The 27,192-nt window shown below is 48.0% G+C and overlaps 1 protein-coding gene across 1 annotated transcript; it reads right to left on the reverse strand.

Annotated features, from left to right (window-relative positions):
- Positions 1-2,238: 2,238 nt before the first annotated feature.
- On the reverse strand, positions 2,239-26,951 carry Lrrc38 (leucine rich repeat containing 38). The gene is made up of 2 exons (XM_034501672.2): positions 26,309-26,951; positions 2,239-3,425 (listed from the first exon to the last, which is right to left on the reverse strand). Exons 1-2 carry the CDS (start codon positions 26,949-26,951, stop codon positions 3,172-3,174), a joined length of 897 nt encoding a protein of 298 aa, XP_034357563.1. The 3' UTR covers positions 2,239-3,171.
- Positions 26,952-27,192: the final 241 nt, after the last annotated feature.

The raw sequence follows: 27,192 nt of genomic DNA on the forward strand, positions 1-27,192 counted from the left end.
CCAAGATTTCTGGGGATAGAGAAGAGGAGAGAAAGACTAGAAGAAAAGAGAGGAGAGAGGGAGGCTGGGAAAGAAAGAGAAGACGGAAAGTGGGGTTCAGCTTGAAACCATCCAATCAGAAGCCTGTGGAGGATTATGGTTAGCTTCATGTGTTGAGCTGACTGGACTGTAAGGTGCTCGGATGTGTGCTTACTCCCGAGTGTGTCTACTTCAGCTATTTCTAGTCAGAATCAACACTTGAATCGAGGGATTGGTAACATGCTGTTGGCATCATCCAATCCATTCAGGGCCTGAGCAAATCACAAAGGCAGCAGAGGGGAAATCCTTCTCCCTGACTGCTGAACTGAGCTTTCCACTGCCCTGGCCTGGGACTGCAGCATCAACTCTCCTGACTGCAGCTTGCCAACTGCAGAACATGGTACTTGTCCTCACCCACTTATGTGAACCGGTTCCTTCAGTACAGCTCTTGATATGGTGTCTTTTGTATGCCGTGTTTCTCTAGAGATCCCTGATGCACACAACCTCCAGCCACTCTGGCATGCCTCCTATGAGTTATTGTCTGTCGTGGGACTTCACTTATTTCCTTAAAAGTCTGCTACTGCTTCCCAAGTGATAGTTTTGTTTCCTTGTACTTTAAAGAAAAGGCTATGTTTCTAATGTGATGTGCCCGTGTGATCCAATACAACCCAGAACCTGGAAGTCAGTAAGTTCTCAGTAATAATCACGAAACAAAATTTCGTTCTTTCTTTCTTTGTATGTGTGTGAGCTTTATGTACTGTGTGCATGTAGGAGCCCCTGGAGGTCAGGAGGAGACATGGGCTCCTCTAGGAAGAGAGTTATAGAGGGTTGTGAGCTGCCATGTGGGTGCTAGGAACCAAACCAGGTTCCTCTGCAGGAGAAACAACTGATCCGAACTGCTGAGCCATCTCTCCAGCCCCCAACTTTTTTTCCTATTAAGACAGGATTGCATAATACCCAGACTGATCATGAACAACTGACCCTCCTGCCTCTACCTCCCAAGTGCTGGGATTATAGGGGTGTACCGCTGCACCTGACCTTTAAGGTGCACATTATGAACAACAAAGGAGTACCCTCAACCATCCTGGCAGTTTCTAGGGAGCTTCTGGTCCAGCTCCCAGGCCTCAGCCTCACTCACTCACTCACTCACTGTAGCCAGCACATGTCATCTTGCATTAATCCACTGGGCCTCATGACACATCTGCTTCATACTGTCTCTGAAGCAAAGTGCTGTCTCCCTCACTCCAGAAAACACTGTCACAGCCTATGTTCCAAGGAAGTGTCACGCACACCCTGAGGCCACTGATGACACTGATGGAGGTTGTTCAGAGGCCAAGTCGTGTAAGTTTTTGATCATTTGTTTTGTTTTTGAGACAGGGTCTTACTTGTACTACATAGCCCAGCCAAGCCTCAAGCTTGAGGCAATCCTCCTGCCTGCACCTCCTGAGTGCTGGCTGGGATAACAGGCATGTGTTATCATGCCAGCTTTTTTTTTTTTCTTTTTTTTAAGACGGGGTTTTATTGTGTAGCATGTATCCCTGACTGGTTATACAAGGTTTATACAAGGAAACAAAACTGTCACTTGGGAAGCAGTAGCAGACTCCAAGAAGGACATAAATGAAGTCCCAGGACACAGAATAACTCATAGAAGACATCCCAGATGAACCAGGTTCATAGAGCTCTATTTCTGCCTCGTAGGTGTGCTGGGATTAATGGTGTGTGGCATCACATCCAGTGGGGTTGGTTTTGGTTTGGTTTGGTTTGCTTTGCTTCATGAACACTTTGCTGACCCAATGCAACTTCCTTATTTACCTCCCAACTTCTAGAAAACTTCTACAGCTGATAGGTCTGAGACCACTCCAACACAGAGGAAGGCTCAACTGTTGGCTGAGGTGAGATTCTCAGGGGGAACACCCTGTTGGTACACTACAGAGAGAAGACTGACAAGCAAAGTGGATGTCACAACTCGACACCATGGTTGTCAGTCCTCTGCAAGGTGCTACCTCTTAGGATAAGGACTGGAGTCCTGGGGACGATGATGATACATGCTTCCCAGCCTATTTACCAACAGACTACAGACAAAGCCTAAGCGTTTAGTTTTCGGTAACATTTCAGCTAAAGATGGTGTCCTAGTGTCCTTGAGCTGCTATTCCTCCCTGCCCACCCTCCAAAAAACAAAACAAGACAAACAAACAAACAAAGAAACCACAGACATGAGGATTTATAAATAACAAACATTTATTCCTCCCAGTTTGGGAGGCTCAAAGGTGGAGGCTGGGACACCAGTATGGTTGAGTTCCTGTGAGAGACCCCTTACTGGCTCATAGACCCTCTCACTGGGTCCTCAACTAGTAAAAGGGACAGGGAGGCCTCCAAAGTCTGAATTATAAGGGCACTAAATGCACTGAGAATGACTTCATTATCATGACCGAATTATAGCCAAAGGGTCCTGTTCAAAACACCCTGAAGGAGCGGGTCCTTAAAATACCCCCAGAGACTTGTTGTGGGCCTCCACCTCAGGCCTCGGCCCCCAGCCCACCAGCTCAGTGCTACTGGCTCAGGTCATCTCGCATCAACCCCCGTTCATCACATTAGGTGTGAGGTATCAACACAGCAACACAGGGGAGACAGACACTGTCTATTGTAAATACATTTGTTCTTGGTCTAACATCCCAAGGCTGCTGGGATCTTCTATAGAAGAGAAGGATTCCTGCTCCCCTGGAGAAGGAGCTCAATTTGAATCTACACTGAGAACACTACTGTCTTTTAGGGGGAAGATGGTTCATGGTCCATAGTGCAGCTTGTAATAAGTACGGCACAAACACCTCTGAGGTCAGAAGCTCTGAACTCTCACTTCAGCTTGGGAGGGTTGTAAAGCTGTAAGCCATGAAGCCTAACTTGATTGTCTTCACACACATGAGTCCCCCAAGCCTGGGAGGTGGGCTCAGCTTAAAAGTGACTCTCTCCATCCTTCCTGTATCTCTACTCTGCGGATTCTATACTCTGGGATCAGCTGTCCCAGCAGATGCATCTAGGCAAGCTCCATCCCGTTTACCGCCTGGAGTGATGCGATTCTTCTGTCTTCAGCATCTGTCTCCTATGGAGAGGTGCCACTGGCTGAGTGTGGGAAAGCAAAGAGCAGGAGGAGACAGCTCAGTCATCTTCATCATCATCTTCATCCTCCGTGTCCTTGTTAGGGGCGCACCTCTGGAAACACTGCACCACAGTGGCCAGGAAGAAGCTGGAGATTATGGCAGCAATGGACACAGCCACCCCAGAGAAGATGATGATGAATAGGTCTGTGAGAGACAGGCTGAACTTACACTCGCTGAAACTGGCCTCAGAGAGCTCCCTCAGGGCCACCCTCCGATCCTCCATGGGCAGTGAGCACTGGATGGCATCAAGGCCTGGGGAGAGATGGGTGAGATGAGAGAGGGTTAGACTGCAGCCCATGACTGCTCAGAAGTACCTCAGAAGAGGAGTTCTCTCAACACTTGCTTTGGTAACAGAGCTTCGCAGGATCACATCTAGGCTTGAGAGCCCAGGCTTCAGCTCTGGAGACTTCCTGTTACCTGTGGAGAGAGTTATAAGGTGCGCTTTTTTCCAGGGAGAAAATGGAAGACACCATTTTTGACAGGAAGCTTAGCAACCGTTAGCCCTTGCTTACCTTTGGTGCCTTCAAATACTCAGGAAAGCCTCTCTTGTTCTCTGTTTCTCTGTTCCCAAGCTGCAAAGAACTCACCCCCAACCCTTTCCCAACATTGTCTGAGAGTAAAGATGTGTTCTTCCAACCTTCTTAATGAGACCTGTTGTGCCCAGCAAAGAACATTCTCACTCACTGCCCAGCACCCCAATCCCAGCACCCCCAATCCCAGCACCCCCAATCATACTTGAGGTTCTTACCAGTGTGCCTCATCTCCTCTAGCTCAGAAACAGAAGAATATTTGAGCTTCCTCCCTCCTTCAGTCCCCAGCCGCCCCATGCATGTATCCCTCCCAAGGGAACAGTTGCCTAGCAACTCTGGCCTCTCCCTAAATCAATGTAGCTGCTTTATAGAGCCAAAGATTTGGACAACCAGAGCTCTTTGGTTTATACTTGGCTTTGATTTTCCATATATATATATATATATATATATATATATATATATATATATATATTGAGGTAGGGTAGCCCTGGATGACCCAGAACTCACTATGTTGACCAGGCTGGCTTCAAAATCACAGAGATCTGCCTGTCTCTGCTTCCCAGGTTCTGGGATTAAAGGCCTGTGTTCACCACGCCTGGCTTTCTTACAATTACTGACACATTAAATGTATAAATTAATGGAATTGACTTTCTATTTCTATATATGCATTGCTGTACATTGATTCTGTTCATCCTACTGCTTCTATTCACAGTGTGTGTGCACGTGTGTCTGTACGTGTATGTCTGTGTGTGTATATGTAGTGGGATATTTTCCCTGCAACATTTACCATAAACTCGGTAATTTGGGAGGAGCTAATGTGGGAGGAGTAAGGAGAGGAAGAGGAGGAGCTAGGAAGAGGCAGGATGTAGGAGCCTTGGAGAACCGACCAAGCACATATCAAGAGCAGTCCTGGGTAACAACTTATAAGGTTAGATATTGGGACACACCTCTAATTGTGTGGGTATCTTGTTAATTGAGCATCACCAAACATATAAAGCTGTGGGACCATGATAGGATGACTTGGGTTTTGGTAGAAGCGCTGGCTGGAGGTAGCCCGGAGACCCAGCAGGTGTCCATTGCCTGTGAGAGACAGGCATCTATTCCACCGTGCTCCCAGAATTCAGGCTCCTGACACGAGGTGAAGACCTCCATTAACCTGCACCATTCAGTCATGTAGGACAATGCAGCCCCTCCCAAAGAGCACAGGTAGAGGGCGTGACTACAGGCCTCAGCCCTAGAGAGAGTTCCATATTAATGAGTTACCTAAAGGCCAGAGGGTATAGCCAATTACCTATTCCTTTTCCCAGACCCTCCTTTCTTCTCCCTCCCTATTTAAGTCAGACCCACCCTGGCTTAAGTGGGGATGCATCCAGACCACCTAGCATCCACCATGAAAATAAAGGTTTGGAAACCTACGGACTTTCACTTGTCTTTTGGGGCCCACTGTGGGAAAATGCAGAGAAGGCCTTTAATGAGCCGCTGTAGCTGTAGCTGTAGCTGTAGCTGTAGCTGTAGCTGTAGCTGTAGCTGTAGCTGTAGCTGTAGCTGTAGCTGTAGCTGTAGCTGTAGCTGTAGCTGTAGCCGCCTGGAGGACCTTTCTGCATTCCAGCCACGGGACCACCTCTTCAAGCCGGTCACCAAGTCTGCTAAGCAAGTACAGTAACCGAGTATCTCCCAAGGGGTGCTGCTGGGGCCTCTTTCTTCTCCCCCACCCCTCATTTCTCTCGGCTGTGGGCCGGCCGGTTGCATGCCCGCATGCCCCCAGTCTCGGTCCTTCCACAGCCTCTCAACAGCATCTGAGAGCCCAAGGGCTTGAGACCAGTCGATCCCCGGCTGCCTCCTAGCCCAGGGATCTCCACTCCAAGAGCTCTGCCCACCCAGTGCTGCATGCGGAGTGAACTCAGTCAAGATTCCCGCGCTTCAGTCTCCTTGGAGACATGGGAATCACAACAGCCCAACAAGATTCAAGATCCCACGCCCACAACCACACATGAGCTGATCATTCCTGCATAAAGGCTTTGGATAATCTTTAAGCATTGGAGTCTCATTTCTACCAGGTACCGCATGGATGGAGGGATGATCTGGGCTCAGCCCAACCTTGTGGAGACAGCGTGGTAGATTGGCAGAGGCATCTCCCATGCTTGCATCTCGTGGGTGCCAGGGCTGGTGTTTCTGGCTGGCCATTTCTAGCTGTGGTGCGCGTGTGGCCTCTGGCCACAGAATATGGCAGCAGAGCTAAGCATAGATAAGCTTAGATAGTCAGCCCAAGAAAACGCTGATCTAGGGGGTTGGAGAGATGGCTCAGTGGTTAAGAGCACTAATTGCTCTTCCAGGAGTCCTGAGTTCAAATCCCAGCAACTACATGGTGGCTCACAAGCATCTGCAGTCAGATCTGATACTCTCTTCTGGTATGTCTGAAGACAGCTACAGTGTACTCACATACATGAAATAAATGAAGCTTTAAAAAAAAGAAAAGAAAAGAAAACGCTGATCTAAATATTAACTTTAATATGTGTGCATGTGTGTATGTGTAGTGTATGTCTGTGTGTGTGTGTGTATGCGTGCATGAGAGTCTAGATGTATGTGTCTGTTTGTGTGTCTATGTGTGTGTTTACATGTGTTTACATGTGTTTACATGTGTGTTTACATGGAAGCCAGAGGCATTGGATCATCTAGAATTGCTTGACATAGGTTGCTAGAAACAGAATTTGTTGGGAGCCAACTCCTAGCAGAAAGCGGCTATTATCTTTGCAACCATCTCGGGCCATATACCCTGATAAGAGACTTGTGTTTCCAACAGCCCACAACAGCTGAGCACACTCTGATAAACATCTTGTTTTTCTTACATATCTCGTTTTGTTGTTTAGTGCCCCCAGCTGCAAGGCGCATGTGGTAAACTGTCTTCAGCTGTGTTCCCCTGCTTGTGCTTATAAATACCCATGATTTCCTTTCAATAAATGGGACTTGATCACACATCCTGTCTTGTCTCCATTCTTCACATCTCTTGCTCCTCCATCCCCATTCTCTCTCTTGCAGACCCTGTTGACTGACCCGTAGGACTGGGTCAAGAATTCAGATCCTCTGAAAGAGCAAGTAGTATGTGCTTTTTTAATTGCTTGAGCATCTCTCCAGCCCCATTTAGTTAACCTTTTTCTCTTCTTTTATTTTCTTTTCTCTTCTTCTCTTTTCTTTTCTTTCTTTTGTTTGTTTGTTTTGGTTTTTGTTTGTTTGAGACAAGGTTTCTGTGTAACAGCTCTGGCAGTCATGGAGCTCACTCTGTAGACCAGGCTGGTCTCAAACCCACAGGAATCCACCTGCCTCTGCCTCCCACTTGCTGAGATTAAAGGCAACGGACTACCACTGCCCATTTGTTTAATTTTTGAAACAGAAGCTCATTTTATACTTCAGGCTGGTATGGAACTCATTATGTAAGGCCAGGCCTCGGCGTTCCAAGTGCTGGGATTAGAGGAGTGAGCCACCATGCCCATCCTTTTTTCCCCACTAATTTATTTATTCACTTTACTTCCTGATCTCAGCCCTCCTCCTCCCAGTCCCCTGACACAGTTCCTCTCCCCATCCCCCTATTCCCTTATCCTCTAAAGCGGGAAGCCCCACTAGATTCCAACACTGGCACATCAAGTCACTACAGGACCAGGTACATCCTCACCCACTGGGGCCAGACAAGCAGCCTGGGAAGGCTGCTTCAAGGGGAATAGGGTCCACAGGCAGACAACAGAGTCAGGGATAGTCCCTGCTTCAGTTGTTGGGAACTGGCATGAAGACCAAGCTGCATATCTACATATGTGTGGGGGTGGGGGAGGTAAGTCCAACCCATGTATGCTCTTTGGTTGGTGGTTCAGTCTCTTGGAACCCCAAGAATCCAGGCTAATTGACTGTTGGTCTTCCTGTGGAATCCCTATGCACTCCAGGTCCCTCAATCCTTCCCCCAACTTCTCCACAAGACTCCCCGAGCTCTATCTAATGTTTGGCTGTGGGTCTCTGTTTCTGTTTCCGTTGGCTGTTGGGTGGAGCCTCTAAGAGGACAGTTATGCTAGGCTCCTGTTCACAAGCATAACAGAGTTTTGTTAATAATGTCAGGGACTGGTTCTTGCCCATGAATTCAGTTGGGCTAGTCACCGGTTGGCCATTCCTTCAGAGTCTGCTCCATCTTTGTCCCTGCACTTCTTGTAGGTAGGACACCATGTCCATCTTTATCATGGATTTTTTTTCTTCTTTTCTTTCTTTTACACTTCCCCCTTTTCTCCCTCCCTGTTCTCTTCTCTCCTTTCACCTTTCCCCTCCCCGTCTTTCCTTTTCGCACTCTCTCTCTCTCTCTTCTTGGTGGTGCTGAGGATAGGAGGGAGCGTGGGCCTTACTCATCATAGGCAAGCATAGTACCATTGAGCTACATCCCAAGCCTTTGACTGGTTCTTAAGAAGATAAAACTCCACAGCTGGGATGGGATGTGGCTCTGCTGGCAGAGTGTTTGCCTAATGTGCACAGAGCCTTGGTTTCTATCGCCATATGGCATAATGCATACCTACAACATTGAAACTTGCAAGCAGGAAGATTGGGCCAGCTCAAGTTAGGGTCCTAGCACCCATATCAGATGGCTCACAACTGCCTATAATTCCAGCTCCAGGGGATCTGATGCCCACTTCTGGCCTACACACACACACACACACACACACACACACACACACACGGGAAAATTAAAGTTAAGCATACTTTAAAAAAAAAAAAAAAATCAAACTCCAACTTCGGGCAGCAGAGAAGTTCTAAGATTTCCCTAGTGGGACTTCCTAACAGACATGTCTTTCTTCAGTGCTAAAATCAGTCTTCTTGATGCTACGCTAGCCTCTAGCCAAATGCCCTAAAAACAAGAAAGAGGAGTCCAGCCTGAGCATGAGTAGGGTTCTAACAGCCGCAGGCGACACGCAGCCCTCCAGCTCGTAGCAGGTCTCAGCTCAGCTTTCTGAGTCTGTAGCCATGCACATCCATAGCGCGAACCTTTAAGCCCAGTCCTCTTCCCAGGCTGCAGCTCCCTGAGTCAATTCCGATTTCCACAATGCTCTGTGTGCCTCGAGATTAGCCTTGGCATTTTTACAAAGCGGCGTTTTTAGAAAATGTCATTTCACATTTCTCTGCAGCTGGAAGAAAAGGGCTTATTTGGGAAACCGCTGTGCAACCCACCAGGATAGAGGCTGGGATTGCGCGCTCAGTTGTGATAAGACATCCTGACTTAATGGCTCTCCGGAGCTCACAGAGGGCAGACAAACAAGAGGGGCTGGACAAAGACAATCAGCTAGGTGGGCGGGACCAGGCAGAAGAGGGTGGAGCTCTCTCCTTGGAGCCATCTGCAGCAGTACCCATGACTGGTGCAGGGCTTCAATGGTGAGGTCTGCGACTTCAGGGTTCCCTACTCTCTTTAACAGTATCTTATCCTAGACTGGATTTCTCAATTTGGTACTGTCTTGGTTTGAGTTTTATCGCTGTTGTTTGTTTGAAAGTTTTCTATATGTATATAACGCATTTAGTCATTTACACACACACACACACCTTTTCCGCGATCTCATCCCCACCTCCAGTGTCTGGCCTCAAACTAACAGAGATCTACCTGCCTCTGCCTCCCAAGTGCTGGGATTAAAGCCATTCATCACCATCACCTGGGCATCCATGTATTGTGTGTGGTCCACTGAGTTCATTAGAATCATGGTTTATTTATTGATTGATAGATTGACTTAAGTGTGTGTGTGTGTGTGTGTGTGTGTGTGTGTGTGTTTGTCACGCATGTGCATACACATCAGAAAAAACGGCCAGACACGTCAGATTTCCTGGAGCTGGAATTACAGGCAGTTGTGAGCTGTCTGGTGTGGGTGTTGGGAATCAAACTCCTGTCCCCTGGAAGCAGCACACTTTCCTAACCACTGAACTGTTTGTCCAGCCCCAGGGTTTTGTTTCGGAGATAGAGGTCCATGTACCCCAGACTAACCTTAAACTCATATGTAGCCAAATATGGCCTTGCCATTCAAACGCACCTGCTTCCACCTCTGGAAGTGCTGGGATTATGAGCATAATCCACCATGCCTGGTTTATGTGGTGCTGGGCATTGAACCCAGGGCTTCCTGAATGCTAGACAAACACTCTACCAATGAGCTGCCTCCTAACCCCAAACCCAGGACTGTTGCCATGTGGGACAGGACTCTCTTCCTTGGCTTGTGCCATCCATGTGATTTAGGATATTAAAATCCTGTCCTCTTGACAGAAAATGCCAGCAGGACCCCAGCTAATGGGACAGTTCATAGTGTCCTCAGAAACCAGGTGTGTTTGTAGCCTCAGCACACTTGAAAGTGGAGTCCTGAGGATCCGAAGTTCAAGGCCAGTCTCAGCTGTATGCTGAGGGTTATATGACATTTTGCCTCAAGCAAACAAACAGAAAAGTATCTCATTTAAGCAACCACTTTAATATAATAGTATGTCTTAGGTTTGTTTTTTTTTTTTAATTTTATTTTGTGTGTTTTGCCTGTGCATCATTATATGCAGTCCCCACAGAGTCCATAAGAGGGCATCAAATCTCTTGGAACTGGAGCTATGGTGGTTGTGAGCTAACATGTGGGTGCTGGGAACTAGACCTAGGTTCTCTGCAAGGGCAGTCAGTGCCCTCAACCACTAAACCATCTCTCCAGCCCCATCTAGATTGGTCTCTATTGCTGTAATAAAACACTAAGCAAAACTAACATGGGGGGGGGGGGGCTTTGTTTGCTTTCAGATTACGGTTCATCATCAGAGACGCCAGACAGGAGCTCAAGGCATGAGCATGAAGGCAAAATCTGAGCCAGAGGCCATGGAGGAGTGCTGTTTACAGGCTTACTCCCCTTGGCTTGCTCAGCCTGCTTTCTCATGCAGCCTAGGACACCAGCCCACAGTAGGCTGGGCCCTCTGGCACCAATCATCAATTAAGAAAATGCCTCCAAAGACAAGCCCAAAGGCCAATATGATGGAAACATTTTCTAGATTGAGATTTCTCTTTTCCTAGATAGCTCTGGCTTGTGTCAAATTAACAGACAACTAACCAGGACATATAATTACTAGTTGTACCCACCACTCTTCCTTAGGGAGCCCACACATACTTGGGTACACTTTCCAGGACTCCTTGAGTACATGTGTTCTCAGGTGTGTCTGTCTGTCCTTCTGAGTCCCTTTCTCTTCTAACTCTCACATTTAAATCTATATTAAAACATCTTTAATAAATTCAGCTTCATAAACTGGCCAGTCCTAAAATTCTTTTCTGTGTTGAATCGAAAATCCTGGTTTTGCATGACTGGGAATCCCTACAAGCTGGGGAGAATGTCCTCAGTTAGCTAAAGTCACAATGGGGGTTGGGTTGAGAGGACTGTGACAACTCCACAGGGCATGGACCTGCATTATTTCATTATAGCTGCCTCAATAACTACCCACAAACTGGGTTATCCAAACTAATTGTAGTTGGTTATGGTGCCTCATATCTGTAACCCCAGGGTACTCAGGAAGCTAAGGCAAAAGAATCAAAAGTTAGCGGCTAGCCTGAGCTACACAGAAAGACCATGTCACAGAACAGAATTTAAACACAAAAAAAAGGCTAGGGTTATGCTCAAAAGCAGAACACTCCCTGCCTGGCATGCACAAGTCCCTGCTTTCGATCCCCAGGACAATACACATAACAAACCAAGAACTTCCATCTAGAACACAGTAGAGCACGGAGTATCATGGCACATGCCTGTGATCACAGCACAGCACTCTAGAGGACGAGGTGAGGCAACAGACTAAGGGATTGAGGCTAACCTGAGCTACAAAATATAAGACCTAGATATAAGACCTAGTCCCAACAGAGAGAGAGAGAGAGAGAGAGAGAGAGAGAGAGAGAGAGAGAGAGAGACAGCTATGGAGGTCAAAATCAGGGCTACCTCTGAAGACACTAGGGGAGACTGGGGAGACTAGGGGAGGGGTGCCCTGTCTCTTCCAGCTTTAATATTCCTTGGCTTGTGCCTGTCTCACTTCATTCTCTAGCCTATCTTCCCAGGATCTTCTGCTCTGTGTCCCTGTCACTCAGATATCTCTCAGCCTCTCTTCTACAAGGACAATTGTCATTAGAGTGAGTCAGTCATTCCCAACCCCCACCGCCACCCTCACCCCGACTCGGATTCCTGCCCTCAACCAAGGATGGTCTCATCCTTAGATTCTTAAACCTAATCACAGCTGTAAAGATTCTTTCTAAGTAAGGTCACCATGACAGCAGAGTCTGACTCCATGACCTTTGGGGCTCACAGTTCAGTCCCCTACCTGTAGCATCTGTGTAACAGTCCCCCACTTCCTATTGTCTTCACCCCCACTCTCTGCCAGTTTCACAATCTCTCCAAGTTTCTTTGGGGCCAATCAACTCTTACCACTGAGTGTGTGTGATGGTTTGTATTTGTTTGGCCCAGGGAGTGGCACTGTTGGAATGTGTACCCTTGTTGGAGTAGGTGTGGCCTTGTGGGTGTGGGTTTTAATACTCTTGTCCTAGCTGCCTGGGAGCAAGTCTTCCACTAGCAGCCTTCAGATGAAGATGTAGAACTCCCAGCTCTGCCTGTACCTTGTCTGCCTGGATGCTGCCTCCTTCTGCCTTGATAGTAATGGTCTGAACCTCTGAACCAGTAAGCCTGCCACAATTAAATGTTGTCCTTACAGGAGTTGCCTTGGTCACGGTGTCTGTTCACAGCAGTAAACCCTGACTAAGACAGTGTGTTTTAGCACAACTCCTTAAAACTGCTTTCAGGCTGAGGAGTTAGAAAGCATGAGAACCTGATCTCAATACCCAGAGTCCACTTTTTTAAAGCCATGTATCGTGCTATGTGCTTGCAACCACAGCCCGACTTGGTGAGTCCCAAGCTGGTGAAAGAGTCTGTCTTAGAAGACGGGATGGGTGGTGTGCTGGTTGGTTTCTGTCAACTTGACACAGGCTGGAGTCACCTGGAAGAAGGGAACCTCAGCTGAGGTATTGTCTCCATCAGATTGACCTGAGGCATATCTGTGGAACATTTTCTTGATTGGTGATTGATGGGGGAGGGCCCAGCACACTCTGGATGGTGCTACCTCTGGGCAGGTGGTCCTGGGTTGTATAAGAAAGCCGGCTGAGCAAGTCATGGGGAGCAAGCCAGCAAGCAGTGTCCTCTGAAACCTCTGCTTCAGTTCCTGCCTCGGCTTTCGCTGATGACAGACTAACCTGTCGGCCAAATAAATCCTTTCTTCCCCAAACTGGTCTTATTCAGGGTTTTATCACAGCAAGAGAAACCAAACTAGGACAGATGTCATCTATGAAGTGATAGCCAAGGTCATCCATCCTTAGGCTTAAACACACACACACACACACACACACACACACACACACACACACGAGCACAAACAGCCCAGGGAATGACCACGATGGGTTTAATAGCTCTCTGTGCCAGCACAAACACTAAGGTTCGATACCTCAAAAGAAAGCAGAGCCCACTTAGCCCAGCTTCCTGCTGCCCCTCCCAGTGGGCCCCTGCTCCCCAAACCCCCAAAACTATCTCCCCCTCCTGATTATTGTTTGAGGGTTTTGGGTTTTTTGTTGTTGTTGTTGTTGTTGTTGTTGTTGTTTTGTTTTGTTGAGATAGCGTTTTACTATGTAGCCAAAGTTGACCTCCAACAGGTAGTCCTCCTGCCTCAACCTACATGGCCTGTGTCAGTCACACCCAGTTTTCAGGGCCAGAGTCGGCACCAGGGTTTCCTGCGTGCCATGGGAGGACTCGACCAGCTGAGCTGCATCCCTGTCCTTTTCTGAGCCTGCTTCTTCAGCTCTGAGAATCAGCTGGCATCCTTCCATTAATAGCCTTCCTTTACTCAGCCAGGGTTGGGTTCTCTTGCCTGTGCTCAGTGGTCCTGGAGATGGATGGGTCGTGAAAAGTGGAAATCGCACACGAGTTACTCCCTGTCCTCGAAGCTACCGCCCCACGACCCACGACCACACATTATCTGTGGCTGCCCAGATTTCCTGCAAACCCACCAGCTTGGAGGCTTATGCATCCTGGAGGACTATAGAAAAGGTGTCCATGCAGATCACCTCCCCTTGGGGTGACTTCCCAGTGGGCAGCTTAAGTGTCCCCCTGGTTTCCACCCTGTAGTAACTCTTCCTTCTATCCGTTCATCACACCAACCAGCTCAACCTTGTTCTGGCCCAGCTTCTCTTGGGATGGGTGCCTCACTCCCGTGAATGGCTGGGGTCCTGCTCCCTGCCCGCACCCCCTCAGGCCCCCCAGCCCCTCCCCCAGGCTCCATCCCCTGAATGATGACTTCTCCCCACAACTGACACCTGAGTGGCGAGGGTGACAAACTGCCATCCTAGAAATAGACTGTGACACAGCAGATGGTGGATTGAGATTAATCTCTCAAGCCTGGCCCGGCCCCTCGCCAAGGAACAGGCTGGGCCCAAATCTGTCAGGGGGCCTTTCTCAGGCTCTGGCCTCAAGAGAGCTCCTCAGTGCAATTGGCCACAGGCTCTCCTAAGCACTTGTGTTGTTAAAGATAGCTTTCTGCTCTCTTAATTCTGCTTAGTAGGCAAATCCTGCATACGCACCGAGACACCCGCAATAAACTAGCGGAAGGCAGATGGAAAAACTTATAAATACAGTTTGCACAATAGTTTAGACCTTTCTAGGTCCTCTCCTAAGTGGACATAGGAAATCTCCTAAGACAGATCTGTCTGGTAGAAATACCTCTGGCACCATGTTTGATAACCCCATGAGGAATATCTTTCCATTCGCCAAATGTAACATACCATTTGTCTCACGATGTTTCCCAGGCTGGTATTAAGCTCCTGGGATCAAGACATCCTCCCACTCCAGACTCCTGAGTCTTGGTACTGTAGAATAAAATACACTCTGGAAACTAGAAAGGTGATGGAATGGTTAAATGAGCTTGCTGTGAAAGAATGACCACCAAAGCTGGAGTCTCCAGAAGATATATATTAAAAGGTAGGTGAGGTCGTTAACGTACCTGTAATCCCAGCACCAATATTTTAGACAGACGTGACACATGCGCACCTGTAAACACAGTGCTGTCGGAGGCAGAGTCAGGCGAATGGCTGGGACTTGCTGGCTACACAGCCTAGGTTCTGTGAGGGACTCTATCTAAAGGAAGTAGGTAAACCATAATATCAGGTGTACTCTGACCTCTGAAGGTACTTTTTCACAATGTCTCATGAGCTGTGAGTATATAACACACATGTATATATACCACATGAAGACACACGCAAAAATACACATTTAATGGCTGCAGGCTACTCTATGGTAGAGAAGTCATGGTCTTCTCACTCATTTCACTCATAGGAGAGGATTGTTTTCTCTCCGATTAGAATTTGTATTACCTTTCATTTTTGTATTTCTGTAGAGGGCGTGTGCCACAGAGCCCTTGCAGCGATCAGAGGACAGCAGGCAGGAATCAGTTCTCTTCTACTACGTAGGACCCAGGGATCAAACTCAGGTCATCAGAATTGGCAGCAATTGTCCTTACCAGCTGTGCCATCTCCCCAGCTCTGGCTAGTCACCCACTCGTCACCATCAACCTGACAGTCTGTAGAGAAGAATGTCGCCAATAGATTTCGTATTTCTCCGGTCACCTGTTGAGCTGCATTCTCTATCGTGTATTCGGGGACCAAGACCTGTGATGTGGCTTTTGTCAGTCTTCCAGATGTGTCAGAGGCCTTAGTGACAGGGTAGGCTTGAGGAAAGGGGTGTGGTGATGCCAGCCCAACCCACTCACCCCTTCCTTGCTTTTCTCTGCCCTCCATTCGAAATGTTCAGGTCAAAAAAAAGAAAAAAAGGTTGGACAAATAATGCTTTGAGGCCTTTCTCGCAACTGCCAGGCTCTCAGCTGCCCTGTTTATTCACATGCAGCACACGGTGGAAGGTTAGATGTGTGAAAAGACACGTTCAATGCTGAACATCCCTCCTTCGCCAGCTCCCCTTTGTAGCAGAGATTCGAGGTGAAAGGGACTCAGACAACTTGCCTAAGGTCACTGTGACTGCTAATCATGAGGACAGTCTGTGCAACTGAAGAATTTGCCTCCATCAGATTGCTCAGTGTGGACTTAGGTGGAGGACCATTTTCTCCATTGCTAATTGGTGTAAAAAAGACCCAGCCCAGGGGCGTTGAGAGGTGGCTCAGAGATTAAGAGCACTGACTGCTCTTCCAGAGGTCCTAAGTTCAATTCCCAGCAACCACATAGTGGCTTATAACCGTCTATAATGAGATCTGGTGCCCCCTTCTGGCCTACAGGCATAAAAGACCCAGCCCACTATGGGCGGTACTGTCCCTATGCAGGTGGGCCTGAGAGCAAGCTAGTAAGTAGCTTTCCTCCATGGTTTTTGTGTTGAGTCCTATCCTGCTTGAGTTATTACTCTGACTTCCTTCAACAATGGTCTGCTGTTGAGGCCCACATTCTGCCTCAACACTTTGCCTCAACACTTTTGGGGCTAAGTGCTCTGGTCAAGAGAGAGTGTGGCTCTTGGGGCAAGAGACGCAAAGAATGGAGACAAGACAGGGTGTGATTCAGTCTCTTCTATTTTCTCAAGTCTCCCTCTGAAATCTAGTCTTCTGGAGGCCTACCTCTGTCATGTCTGATCCATATAATTCTGGAAGACGTAACTACTACTTTAATGACCTCATCAGAAAACTCACAGAAAAAACCTTTTCCAAATTAGCCTTTCCTTAAGCCAGTAACCAGAAAAACCTTTACATTGAGTTTTTATCCAGAAAAATATTATACAACTCAGAATCACACCCATTTTGAAAGTTAAATCAATTAACATTATCATTCTGCTTAGCTCTCTGTCTAGAGCAGCCTTCTATTTATTCCTCGCGTCTTTAAAGCCTTTTTCATCTGTTTTTACTCACTTATTTCTTGCCCCATTTTCGTTACTATAACCTTTATTTATCTGTTTGGCTCTCTTGACTCAGAGCAGCCTGTAATTTACTCCTTGCATCTTTAAAACCTTTTTCATCTGTTTCTGCTTACTTATTTCTTGCCCCGTTTTTGTTACTATAACCTTTATCTATCTGTTTGGCTCTCTTGACTCAGAGCAGCCTGCAATTTACTCCTTGCATCTTTAAATCCTTTTTCATCTGTTTCTATTTACTTATTTCTTGCCCCGTTTTTGTTACTATGCAATCACCTTTGTTTCACTTCCGAATTCAGCCAGCTCCGTCAGTCGACTGGTTCTCCAGCGCAGGGTGTCTTCCACTGTATCCCGCTTACTGGAGTTCAAACGTTGAGGCTCTGTCAGTTGGACTGGTTCTCCAGCGCAGGGTGTCTTCCACTGTATCCCGCTTACTGGAGTCCCTGTTCAGGCGCCACTAATGTTGAGGCCCACATTCTGCCTCAACACTTTTGCCTCAACGCTTTGGGGGCTTAGTGCTCTGGTCAAGAGAGAGTGTGGCTCTTGGGGCAAGAGACGCAAAGAATGGAGACAAGACAGGGTGTGATTCAGTCTCTTCTATTTTCTCAAGTCTCCCTCTGAAATCTAGTCTTCTGGAGGCCTACCTCTGTCATGTCTGATCCATATAATTCCGGAAGACATAACTACTACCTTAATGACCTCATCAGAAAACTCACAGAAAAACCTTTTCCAAATTAGCCTTTCCTTAAGCCAGTAACCAGAAAAACCTTTACATTGAGTTTTTATCCAGAAAAATATAACTATATAACTCAGAATCACTCCAGATGGCTGCAAAGTTGATCTAGCCGCTTTTTACTAAAGTCGGCTCCCAACAGTCTGCAACTGTAAGAGGAGTTCCTTTGCCTTTGACCTATAAGATGAAATAAACCCTTTTTGTCCCCAAGTTGGCTTCACGATGTTTATCACAGCAATAAAAAGCTAACTAGGACAGTCACCTAGATTCTGGCCTGGACCCCAAGTCTTCTGACACCCTGTTTGGTGTTTTTCCAGATACCTTTTCTTCATCACTCTGAACATCTGGAGAAGATGTATGTGCCGTGGCCTCAGCTGGAACTGTTTTGTGCAGAGAGGAACACTGCATCAGGAGTTATGCCAGGAGCCCCGTGAGGCTTGCTCCTGCTCTCGGGTGCCAAGGAGCAAGGGCTCTAATTTCTTATAGTGCTAACCTTTGTTTCCTACTGCCAGTTTCATTAAATATCCACCATCACACAAGGGAAAATTCCCAATTATCCTCCCTGTCTCGGCTGGCAGACACTCTGTCTGATTAAATAATAAGCTGATTTCATGGAGAGAAGGATGCATGCATGGTGTTGGGTCAAGGGCTCATCCTGGCACCATGCAGCCAGAGCTTCTCCTATCAAATAGAAATTGTGCTCCATTAAATGTCCACCCCCGGGGCCCTGGCAAGCCCCATTCTCCTTCCTTTTCTGTGAATTTCATCACACTGGTCCTCCACAGATATGAGGCCAACTGCATAATACTTGCTTTAGTTCCGGTTACTGTTGCGGTAATGAAATGCCATGATCAAAGCACCTTGGGGAGGAAAGGGTTAATCTGATTTACACTGCCACATCACTGTTTATAATTGAAGGAAGTCAGGACAGGAACTCAAACAAGGCAGGAACCTGGAGGCAGGAGCTGATGCAGAGGCCATGGAAGAGTGCTGCTCCCTGGCTTCCTTCTCATGGCTTCCTCGGCCTGCCTTCTTATAGAAACCCAGGACCCCCAACCCAGGGGAAGCACCATCCCCAATGGGTTGGCTCCTTCCCCATCCAGCCTGATCTTATGAAAGCATTTTCTCACCTGAGGTTCCCTCCTTTTAGATGATTCTACCTTGTATCAATTGAAATCAAACTAGCCAACACAGAACTTATTGTTTTGTGCCTAATTTATTTCTTCTTTGTTTGTTTTGGAGTTTTGAGACAGGGTCTCACTATATAGTTCTGGCTGTTCTGGAACTCACTATGTAGACCAGGCTGGCCTTGATCTCACAGAGATATGCCTGCCTTGTTAAAAGCTTGTTACTTTTATAATCAGTAAAGCTTGTTACTTTTATAATCAGGAAAACAAAACTGCTTTTATTTTATTTTTAGAAAAAAAAAAAGTCTGTGTGATATGCCCCCTCCTGAGTTCTGGGATTAAAGGGGTATACCACAATGGCCCCCCCAAATATATATATATATACATACATTTATATATATGCATATATATATTGGTTGTTTGTTTATTTGCTTGAGATGGGGTTTCTCTGTGTAGCTCTAGCTGTCCTGGAACTCACTTTGTAGACCAGCATGGACTCTAACTCAGACATCAGCCTGTCTCTGCCTCTTGATTGCTGGGATTAAAGGTCTGCACCACCACACCCAGCTAAACTTTTTTTTTAAACATAGAACTTTAATAGTAAAAGGATTCTTGTTGTTTTGTTGTAGTGGTGGATATTGTCTTTTTTTAAATATGTATATGAGTTTTTGCCTACATGTATGCAAGTGCATGGTGCATATGCGGTGGACTTGGGGATCAGAAGAAGGCATCAGATCCACTGGAACTGGAATTACATATGGTTGTGAGCCACCATGTTGGTATTGGGAGCTGAACCCAGGTCCTCTGCAAGAGCAGCCAATGCTCTCAGCTGCTGAACCATCTCTCCATCCTCTGGGTCTTTTGTCTGTTAGTCTGTTTGGTTTGTTTTTGGTTTTGTTATTGTTGCTTGCTTTGGTTTGTTTGTTTGTCTTTAACTTTTATTGCGGCCAAGTAACAGGTATCTACTTCTCGACAGTCTAATAACTGAAGCTTGTTACTTTTATAATCAGGAAAACAAAACTGCTTTTATTTTATTTTTAGAAAAAAAAAAAAAAGTCACCTTGGAGTTGTCTAAAAGAAAGTAACCATGTGACTTCAGGCAAGCTTTAGCTTTTTTTTTTTTTTTTCCTCCAATCTGGATGACAGTAATCCCCATTCATTTGCCCGAGGCAAGCCTGCTGTCATCAGAAAATTGAAGCAGTTTCTGGGTCTCAGGATGGGCTCCCCCACCGGCCCTGAGTTAATAGGGTTAAGTGATCTGTATGACACAGGATCTGGATAGGCACCCTGTCTGCCACAGCACTGCATCGTGGAAGGACTCTGTCCACAGAAATGCCCACTCGGGCTCCCAGCTCCCAAGGGCCAGGACACTCCCTTCAGATCTGTTAGGTCGTTTCTAGGATCCAGACAGAGACCAGGCACTCCTACTTAGTTCAGCCATATCCACCCTCCTCCCAGCCCCACAGCCTACATCTCCAAGTATCAAGGTCATAGGACAACAGAGTCAAGTACGTCCTCTCTGGTACTGAGGGCTGTGACTGTGGAGGACACCAAGACCATGGCTAGAAAGGGAAGGCATAAGAAGAGGCCTGGCCAAACCAGCATCCCTGACAAGACCCATCCGCACCTTTCTGACATCTGTGCTCTCAGGCCTGGTGTAGACTGTGTTACCTGCTCCATGCACCACCAAAGCCAAGCATACAGTCTTGCCCCTGCCAGCTCTCAATCCCTGCGAGCGTCTTCCGCTGTGGCTCCAGGACAAGGCTGGAGACCGCTTATGAAGAGGCTTTCTGTGATGATGACATCTCAAACTACTGAGCACATGTTCACACAGTGTGCACACACCCTTATGAGAATATTTGCACAGCCAGGTGTAGTGGTGTACAAAGAGGCAGAGACAAATGGATTTCTGTGAGTTCAAGGCCAGCCTGGTTTACCTAGCAAGCTATATAGCAAGTTCCAAGCTAGCCAGAGTTACATGGTGAATCTTGTCTTAAAAGAGAAGTAATAAGAAAGGAAGGGAGGAAGGAAGGAAGGAAGGAAGGAAGGAAGGAAGGAAGGAAGGAAGAAAGGAAGGAAGAAAGGAAGGAAGAAAGGAAGGAAGAAAGAAAGAAAGAAAGGAGAAAATATATAAATACAAACATTTTTGTTTGTTTGTTTGTTTGTTTGTTTGTTTTTTCAAGACAGGGTTTCTCTGTGTAGCCCTGGCTGTCCTGGAACTCACTCTGTAGACCAGGCTGGCCTCGAACTCAGAAATCCGCCTGCCTCTGCCTCCCAAGTGCTGGGATCAAAGGCGTGCGCCACCACTGCCTAGCATGAACATTTTTTTAACCCACAAATTTTTACTTGAAGATAGCTTTCCAGGTCTCACACTTACACTCTCTTGATTTCAGAAGAAGTCTTAGGCCTAGAGACTGTCAGCAATTTAGGTAATATCACTGTGCTGGATAGTTTTATGTCAACTTGACACAAGCTAAAATCATCTGAGAGGAGGGATCCTCCATTAAGAAAATGCATCTATGAAATCAGGCTATAGGCAAGCCTGTAGGGCATTTTCTTAATTCATGATTGATGTGGGAGGGCCCAGCCCATTTCGGATGGTGTCATCCCTGGGCTGGTGATCCTGGGTTCTATAAGAAAGCAGCTGAACAAGCCAAGAGGATCAAGCCAGTCAGCTACACCCCTCCATGACCTCCGAATCAGTTCTTGCCTCTGGGTTCCTGCCCTGACTTTCTTGGATGATGAAGTATAAGCCAAATAAGCCCTCCCCTCCCCACTTTGCTTTTGGTCATGGTGTTTCATTACAGCAATAGTAACATAACTAAGACAATCATCCACCTGCAAGGTGCAGAGCCAGAGAGCCAAGGCTTCTTCAGAAGCACTTAGCAAGCTTCTGTGTACAAGAAAGCTCCAGATGGAGTTCATACAATACAGTTCATAGACTTCTCCCCTGGTGCTCACTCAAGAGGCATGGGGACCTAGAGATCCACAGGAGGCTCCTGGGTGGCTCTCAGATGATGCTGTCCGTCTCCCAAGCTGATGGGAAGGACACAATGACAAAGGGAAGTCTTAAGGAGCACAGCATCTGTAACAAAGATGTTATCTGGTCTCCTCCTGACATCCCCCACCTCGATCTACCTTGGCTGGTCACTTGGGTGATTTTCAGAGTCTATCTGGCTTCCAGGTCCAGAGTACTTTCCAATTAAAAAGATATTAGCTCTTTGCCTTGGCCACCCACTGTCCCTCACTACCTAAGAGCCTGGTATCTCATGGAAAACCACCAGAGTAGGTACAGAACCTGGGACTGGAAGGAGGAAGCAACCTGATGTCACCCAGGAACTGAGGACTTAAGGGGAAAGACGCTGTTCCTTCCCACATCTCTCAGAAGAGCATGAGGTGATGCATCCCAGTGAGCAAGGTTATCTAAGCCATTAACTAAGTGTTCATCCCTATGTAAGAACTCTGTCTGGTACTGCTTTTGTTTCTTATTGGGAAAATTGTTGGGGAGGGTGTCCGCAAAGCACAGAAGCCAAGTGAAAGTGACTTAGATGTGACAAAGTGCTCTGTAACGATAGACGGCAGGGTAGGGCTGCCAGACAGCTGGGCATGAAAGTTAATGCTGGTGGCCCTAGAACATGGGAGGCTGGGGCAGGAGGATGAAGAGTTCCAGGCCAACCTAGGCTGCACAGCAAAACCCTATCACAGAAACTAACAAAATAAACATAGGCTGGTAAGATGCCCTGGTAGATAAAGCCACTGTCACCAAGCTTGATAACATGAGTTCTACCCCCACGACCCACATAGTGGAAGGAGAGAACAACCTCTGAAAAGACCTTGTCATTTATACGGACATTTACATATCAAAGTATAAATTAAAACACACATATAGGATGCCCAATTAGGCCTGCATTTCATATAAAAGACAAATAACGTTTCATGGAAATACTAAAAAACCCGCATTAAATAAGCACTGCATGTTTGGTCTTCAAAGCTTTAGGAATGACATACTTATATTAAAGTGGGATTTCTCGTGTATCTGCAATTCAACACTAATTGGACACCCTAGGATTTCTGGTCGGCTTGTTTGCTGGTTGGTTTTACTTTCTGCTAACTGGCCAATGGAGGTCCTGGCTTTCCTGGTCCTCCCTCCTCCAGTAGGGCAGTTTCTTGTCAGGCCTCAGCCCCAGTGAAAGAGCTTCTGAATCCTTTCTAGGAGACTAGCTTTGAAGCTTGAATACTCTCCATGCCTGTGTGGCCCCAAGCGGGTGGGAGGAGGTGTGCTCACCTGGCAGACAACACATTTTTGCTACTGGCTGAGGCAGTCAAGGTCACAAGGAGATAGTTCTGCTCTGTCCCGATAGAGGAGGGTGCAAAGGTACAGAGAGCAGGGACCTGTCCTCTACTCAGGCCTGGGGGCTCCCTGCCTAGGAAGAGGCAGGGTTTGGGCTTAGAGAGCCTGGAGCTGGTATCCCAGTGCAGCCTGGCAGCAAGTGGGTGGTCCTCATAGCTAATGAGCTGGGATCCAGATAGTCCTGGCAAGCCATCCAGTCTTGCTTTGCAGTGAGCATGGCTTCTCTGCACACATGCCTTCAACGCAATGGGGGCAGTCTTAACACCACCACCACTTAAAATCCCATGAAGCCCCCTGCTACTGTTTCCTCTCAGCCTCCCAGGAAGCCCACCTAGCGGGTACTGTGCCACCTTCATTTGCAGATGAGGTAAGTGAGTTGAAGAAAGGCCATGTAAGACTGGGGATGTCACACAGTGGTAGAGTATGTGGCACTGCAAACCACAAACAAGCAAACATACTTCAGTACCCCAGCTGGGCCTTAAAGATTTTTGGCCTTGACCTTCATGAAAGACAGACTGGGAAGGGGAGGAGGGGGAGCGAGCCCTCGTAATGGATACCAAGGAGGAATGAACCTTAGCGTTCGACAGCACCTGCCTATATTTAATTATTTAACTAATTAAATCATTCATTTAATTATCTATTATCTATCATGCGTTTATGTGTGATGCATATGTATACCCAGATACACATAGACGTGTGTGCATGTGGACGGAGGCCAGAAGTCAGGTCTCTACCTCAGTTGCTTTCCGCCTAATTTTTCAAGCAACCTTTAAAGTTTTTTGTTTTTATTTTTAATTATGTGTATAGAGGCCTGCTGTGGGGATGCTCTGTGCACCATAGGAGTGTAGTAGACAGAGAGGCAAGAAGAGGTCTTTGGAGCCCCTGGAGGAGGGGTGACATCCTGAGTGCTGGAAACTGAACTCTGATCTTCTGCAAGAGCAGTAAGGTCTCTTCTGCAAGAGCAGCCACCTCTTTAGTCCCCTCCACCATCGCTTTTGAGAGAAGGTCTCTCACTGAGCCTGGAGATTCCTGAAACAGCTGGATTGGCTGGCCAGTGGGCTCCTGGGATTCATTTGTCTCCACCCATTCCACACTAGCCGGAAGATTACGGACACACACCATCACATCGTCACATCTGATGTTTACGTGGGTGCTTGGGGACTGCTCTGCATGCTTGTGTGGCAAGCTCTTTACAGACTGAGCCATCTCTAGTCCCCATATCAACGTACATATAATTTATTAAGGCCAGGAAGAGCCTCAAAGAGGCCAGAATAAAAAAAAAATATCAAAGGTTAATAGGAAATAAATTATAAATTCCTCTTATTTAATAGTTACACATCATATACATACATTAAATTATTGGGTTACGTGCCCCCATTAACATGCACGATTACCACTTACCAATTACAGTTTGAAGAACTGTCAAGCATGATGCAGGAGGTCATGGGAATTAACGCTCCCCTGCAGCATCCACTGCACACTGGACACCACCTTGCCTTTCATCAGGAGATTGCTTTTAACCCTCCCGGCAGGTGGAAGGACAATGTCCACATTTTTAATTCAGAAGCAGGGAAACTGAGGCTTGGGGAGGTCAGGGGCTTATCCAGAATTATCTCAGCCTGAGCCAGTCCCTTCACCCTCCCTGCTTCTGGTTCACTTTGGGGACACTGCCCTGGCCACACTGTGTAAGCAGCTGGATCAAGACCGGAGCTGCCTTTGGCTCTGTGCCCCGGGAGGTACCTTCCAGCTGTCACCCTTCTTTTCCAGCTGGATGAAACCAGTCTTTCTCTCACCCTTGCCCTATTCCCAAGACCCTTACACTGTCTCTGGTTAGTGTCTGTTCATCCTCCCCCAGTCTTGTATGTCCACCTCCTGTCTATTTTCTCCCATGGATGACGGACACAGGGAGAGTAATCCCTCCCTTAGCTCTGGGGTCATGGCTGTGTTTTGATCTTGACAATGAATAAAAAAAGGCTAGCCTCAAAAACCTTAAGTGCCCAGGACCTTAAAGCAAAATGCAAAAGCCATGACTTCCAACTCTGACCTAAGGCTCTGTGGAGGCGGTAGAGGTCAACCCAAGTGCTCAAGAGACAAGAAGCCAAGGTACAGAAGCATTAAGGGCCCACTGAAAGGTCCAGTTACCTAAGGGAGCTGTGAAAACAGAACCTAAGCTCCTGCCCCCAAATGGAAAACTGGAGCCCCATAGTAGATACACAGTCAGGTAACTGAGAAGCAGTCCACTAAGACAGGGGCAATCAAAGACAAGGTGACCCTCTCTCCAGCGAGGGCTTTCATAGGACATTTCTGTCACTCAGAATCTCCTGGCAGATCTGGGGAGGCAGGCAGGAGAACAAGGGTATCTTTCAAACCTGGAGACTGCACCTGAAAGCCAAATCTTTTAGGAACTGTTACATCGAAGAGCCATTAGAGAAAGTGCCCACATACCCACTCAGAGGTGACAGCAGGGCTCAGGGTGTGTTCCTGTGACCCTGTGGGACGAACAGGCAGACACAGGAATTCCATACACAGAGAAACAGTGTTCCTGAGTTCTCAGTGGGAGAAATAAAGATAACTTCACAGCTCTGCCACCTTTTATAATGTGTGCTATAACTGAACTGCAGCCAATTTCACCAAAGGGGCTTTTTCTGAGAGATCAATTTGGGCCAGTGCTCGAAATCTCACGAGTAGAAGGGTAGGCTCCACTGAAGGGAAAGATGTCACCTCCCTTCAGTCCTGGCACGCAACCCATGAGGGTTGGAGTCCCTGCCTTCTCAGTTCTGCCTTTACTTCCTTGGCGTTGCGTTTCCCGGTGCCCTTGTGTTCCCATCAGCCAACTGGATGTGTGTATGGGTCATCAGGAGGGGCAGCAGAAAAACAGGGGAGGTGCCCACCCGGAAGGTTTCTGTCCCACATTTCTGTCCCAATTGCCTTTGTCCTCACCAGCAATTTTCCTCACCGGGGGTGGACTGAAGAGTCAAAGAGAGATGGGAACAGAGGGACTGGTTTCGAATCTCTGGCAGCAAGGTCATCATGTTCAGGACTGGTCAGCTTCTCTCCACCTCTGGGGTCTGGAAATGGTACGGTGTCCCAGAGAGCGTGGGGTTTTCCCACTAAGAGGGACCGGGACATTGCTCACACCCACCTGTCCTAGGACCTAAAAGCTCCCAGAGAGGATGTGGACCACGATGATGGAGAAAAAGCGGGTTCTAAACTTGGGTAGGAAGTGAAGAAAGGGAGAAACTTGGGAGAGTTCCGGGTGCGTTCTTTAACACTCTTTGCCAACATATCCGAAACCTTCAGGCAGCTGATCTTACGGAGTTACACCACAGGGATTCTCGTTCAGGGGACTTTCTGGTGAGCCCCAAAGCGAGGCCTCACACATCCAGACTGTGCTGGACTCTTCCCGCTCCTTCCCTACTCCACCCAGCCCTGGCTTCCAGCCACCCCCTGGCTCACCTTTAGGCAGTTTGGATGCGTTCTCCTGAATCCAGGAGAAGAGGTGAGCGAAGTCACAGTCACACAGCCAAGGGTTCCCGTCCAGGCGCACAGTGCGCAGCGCCGGCAGCGCATCCAAAGCCGCCACGTTGAGGCTGCGCAGGTTGTTGTCGTTGAGTTCCAGCACCTGCAGGGACTCCAGGCTCTCGAAGGCGGCCTCATGTACACCGGCCAGGTGGTTGTTGGCCAGGCTCAGCTTGACCAGCCTCCCCGCCGAGCGGAAGGCGCCGGCACCCAACTGGGTGAGGTTGTTGTAGCTCAGGTCCAGGAAGGCCAGCTTGGCCGAGCCGCTGAACGTACCCTCCTCCAGAGAGCGCAGCGAGTTGTTCCTGAAATCCAGATACACCAGATCTCCATGGAAGATGAAGAAGTCCTCGGGGATCTGCTGGATGCGGTTGCCGGCCACTAGCAGCTTGCGCACGTCCAGGGGGAAGGGATCCGGCACGCTGGGCAGCCCGCGATCGCGACAGTCCACGGTGTGGGGGTCGGTGCAGGCACAGCCCGCGGGGCACGCGCGTCCCGGCCCGAGCAGCACCAGGAGGCTACCGAGTCCCAGAGCCGCAGCGGCGCCCGTGGGGCGGCGGGGGGCAGTGCAGAGACTCATGGCCCCAGGGACTCTGGAGGACTAGGCTCGCGGCGAGGAGGACGCAGTGGGGCCCTGGCTCCCGGACGCCAGAGCCCCAGGGCAGCAGCGCGGGGCGGGGAGGCTGCGCCGGGGCGCGCGGGGGCGATGAGAGTGCGGCGGGGACAGAACAGCCCGGGGTGTCCGGGTGGCGAGGAGGGAGAAGGCAGAGGAGAGGCGCTGGGCGCAGAATTCACCCGCACAGGAAACTGACCCTCTGGAA

Source organism: Arvicanthis niloticus, chromosome 5, assembly GCF_011762505.2.
Source record: "Arvicanthis niloticus isolate mArvNil1 chromosome 5, mArvNil1.pat.X, whole genome shotgun sequence".
In the NCBI taxonomy this organism is placed as follows: domain Eukaryota; kingdom Metazoa; phylum Chordata; class Mammalia; order Rodentia; family Muridae; genus Arvicanthis; species Arvicanthis niloticus.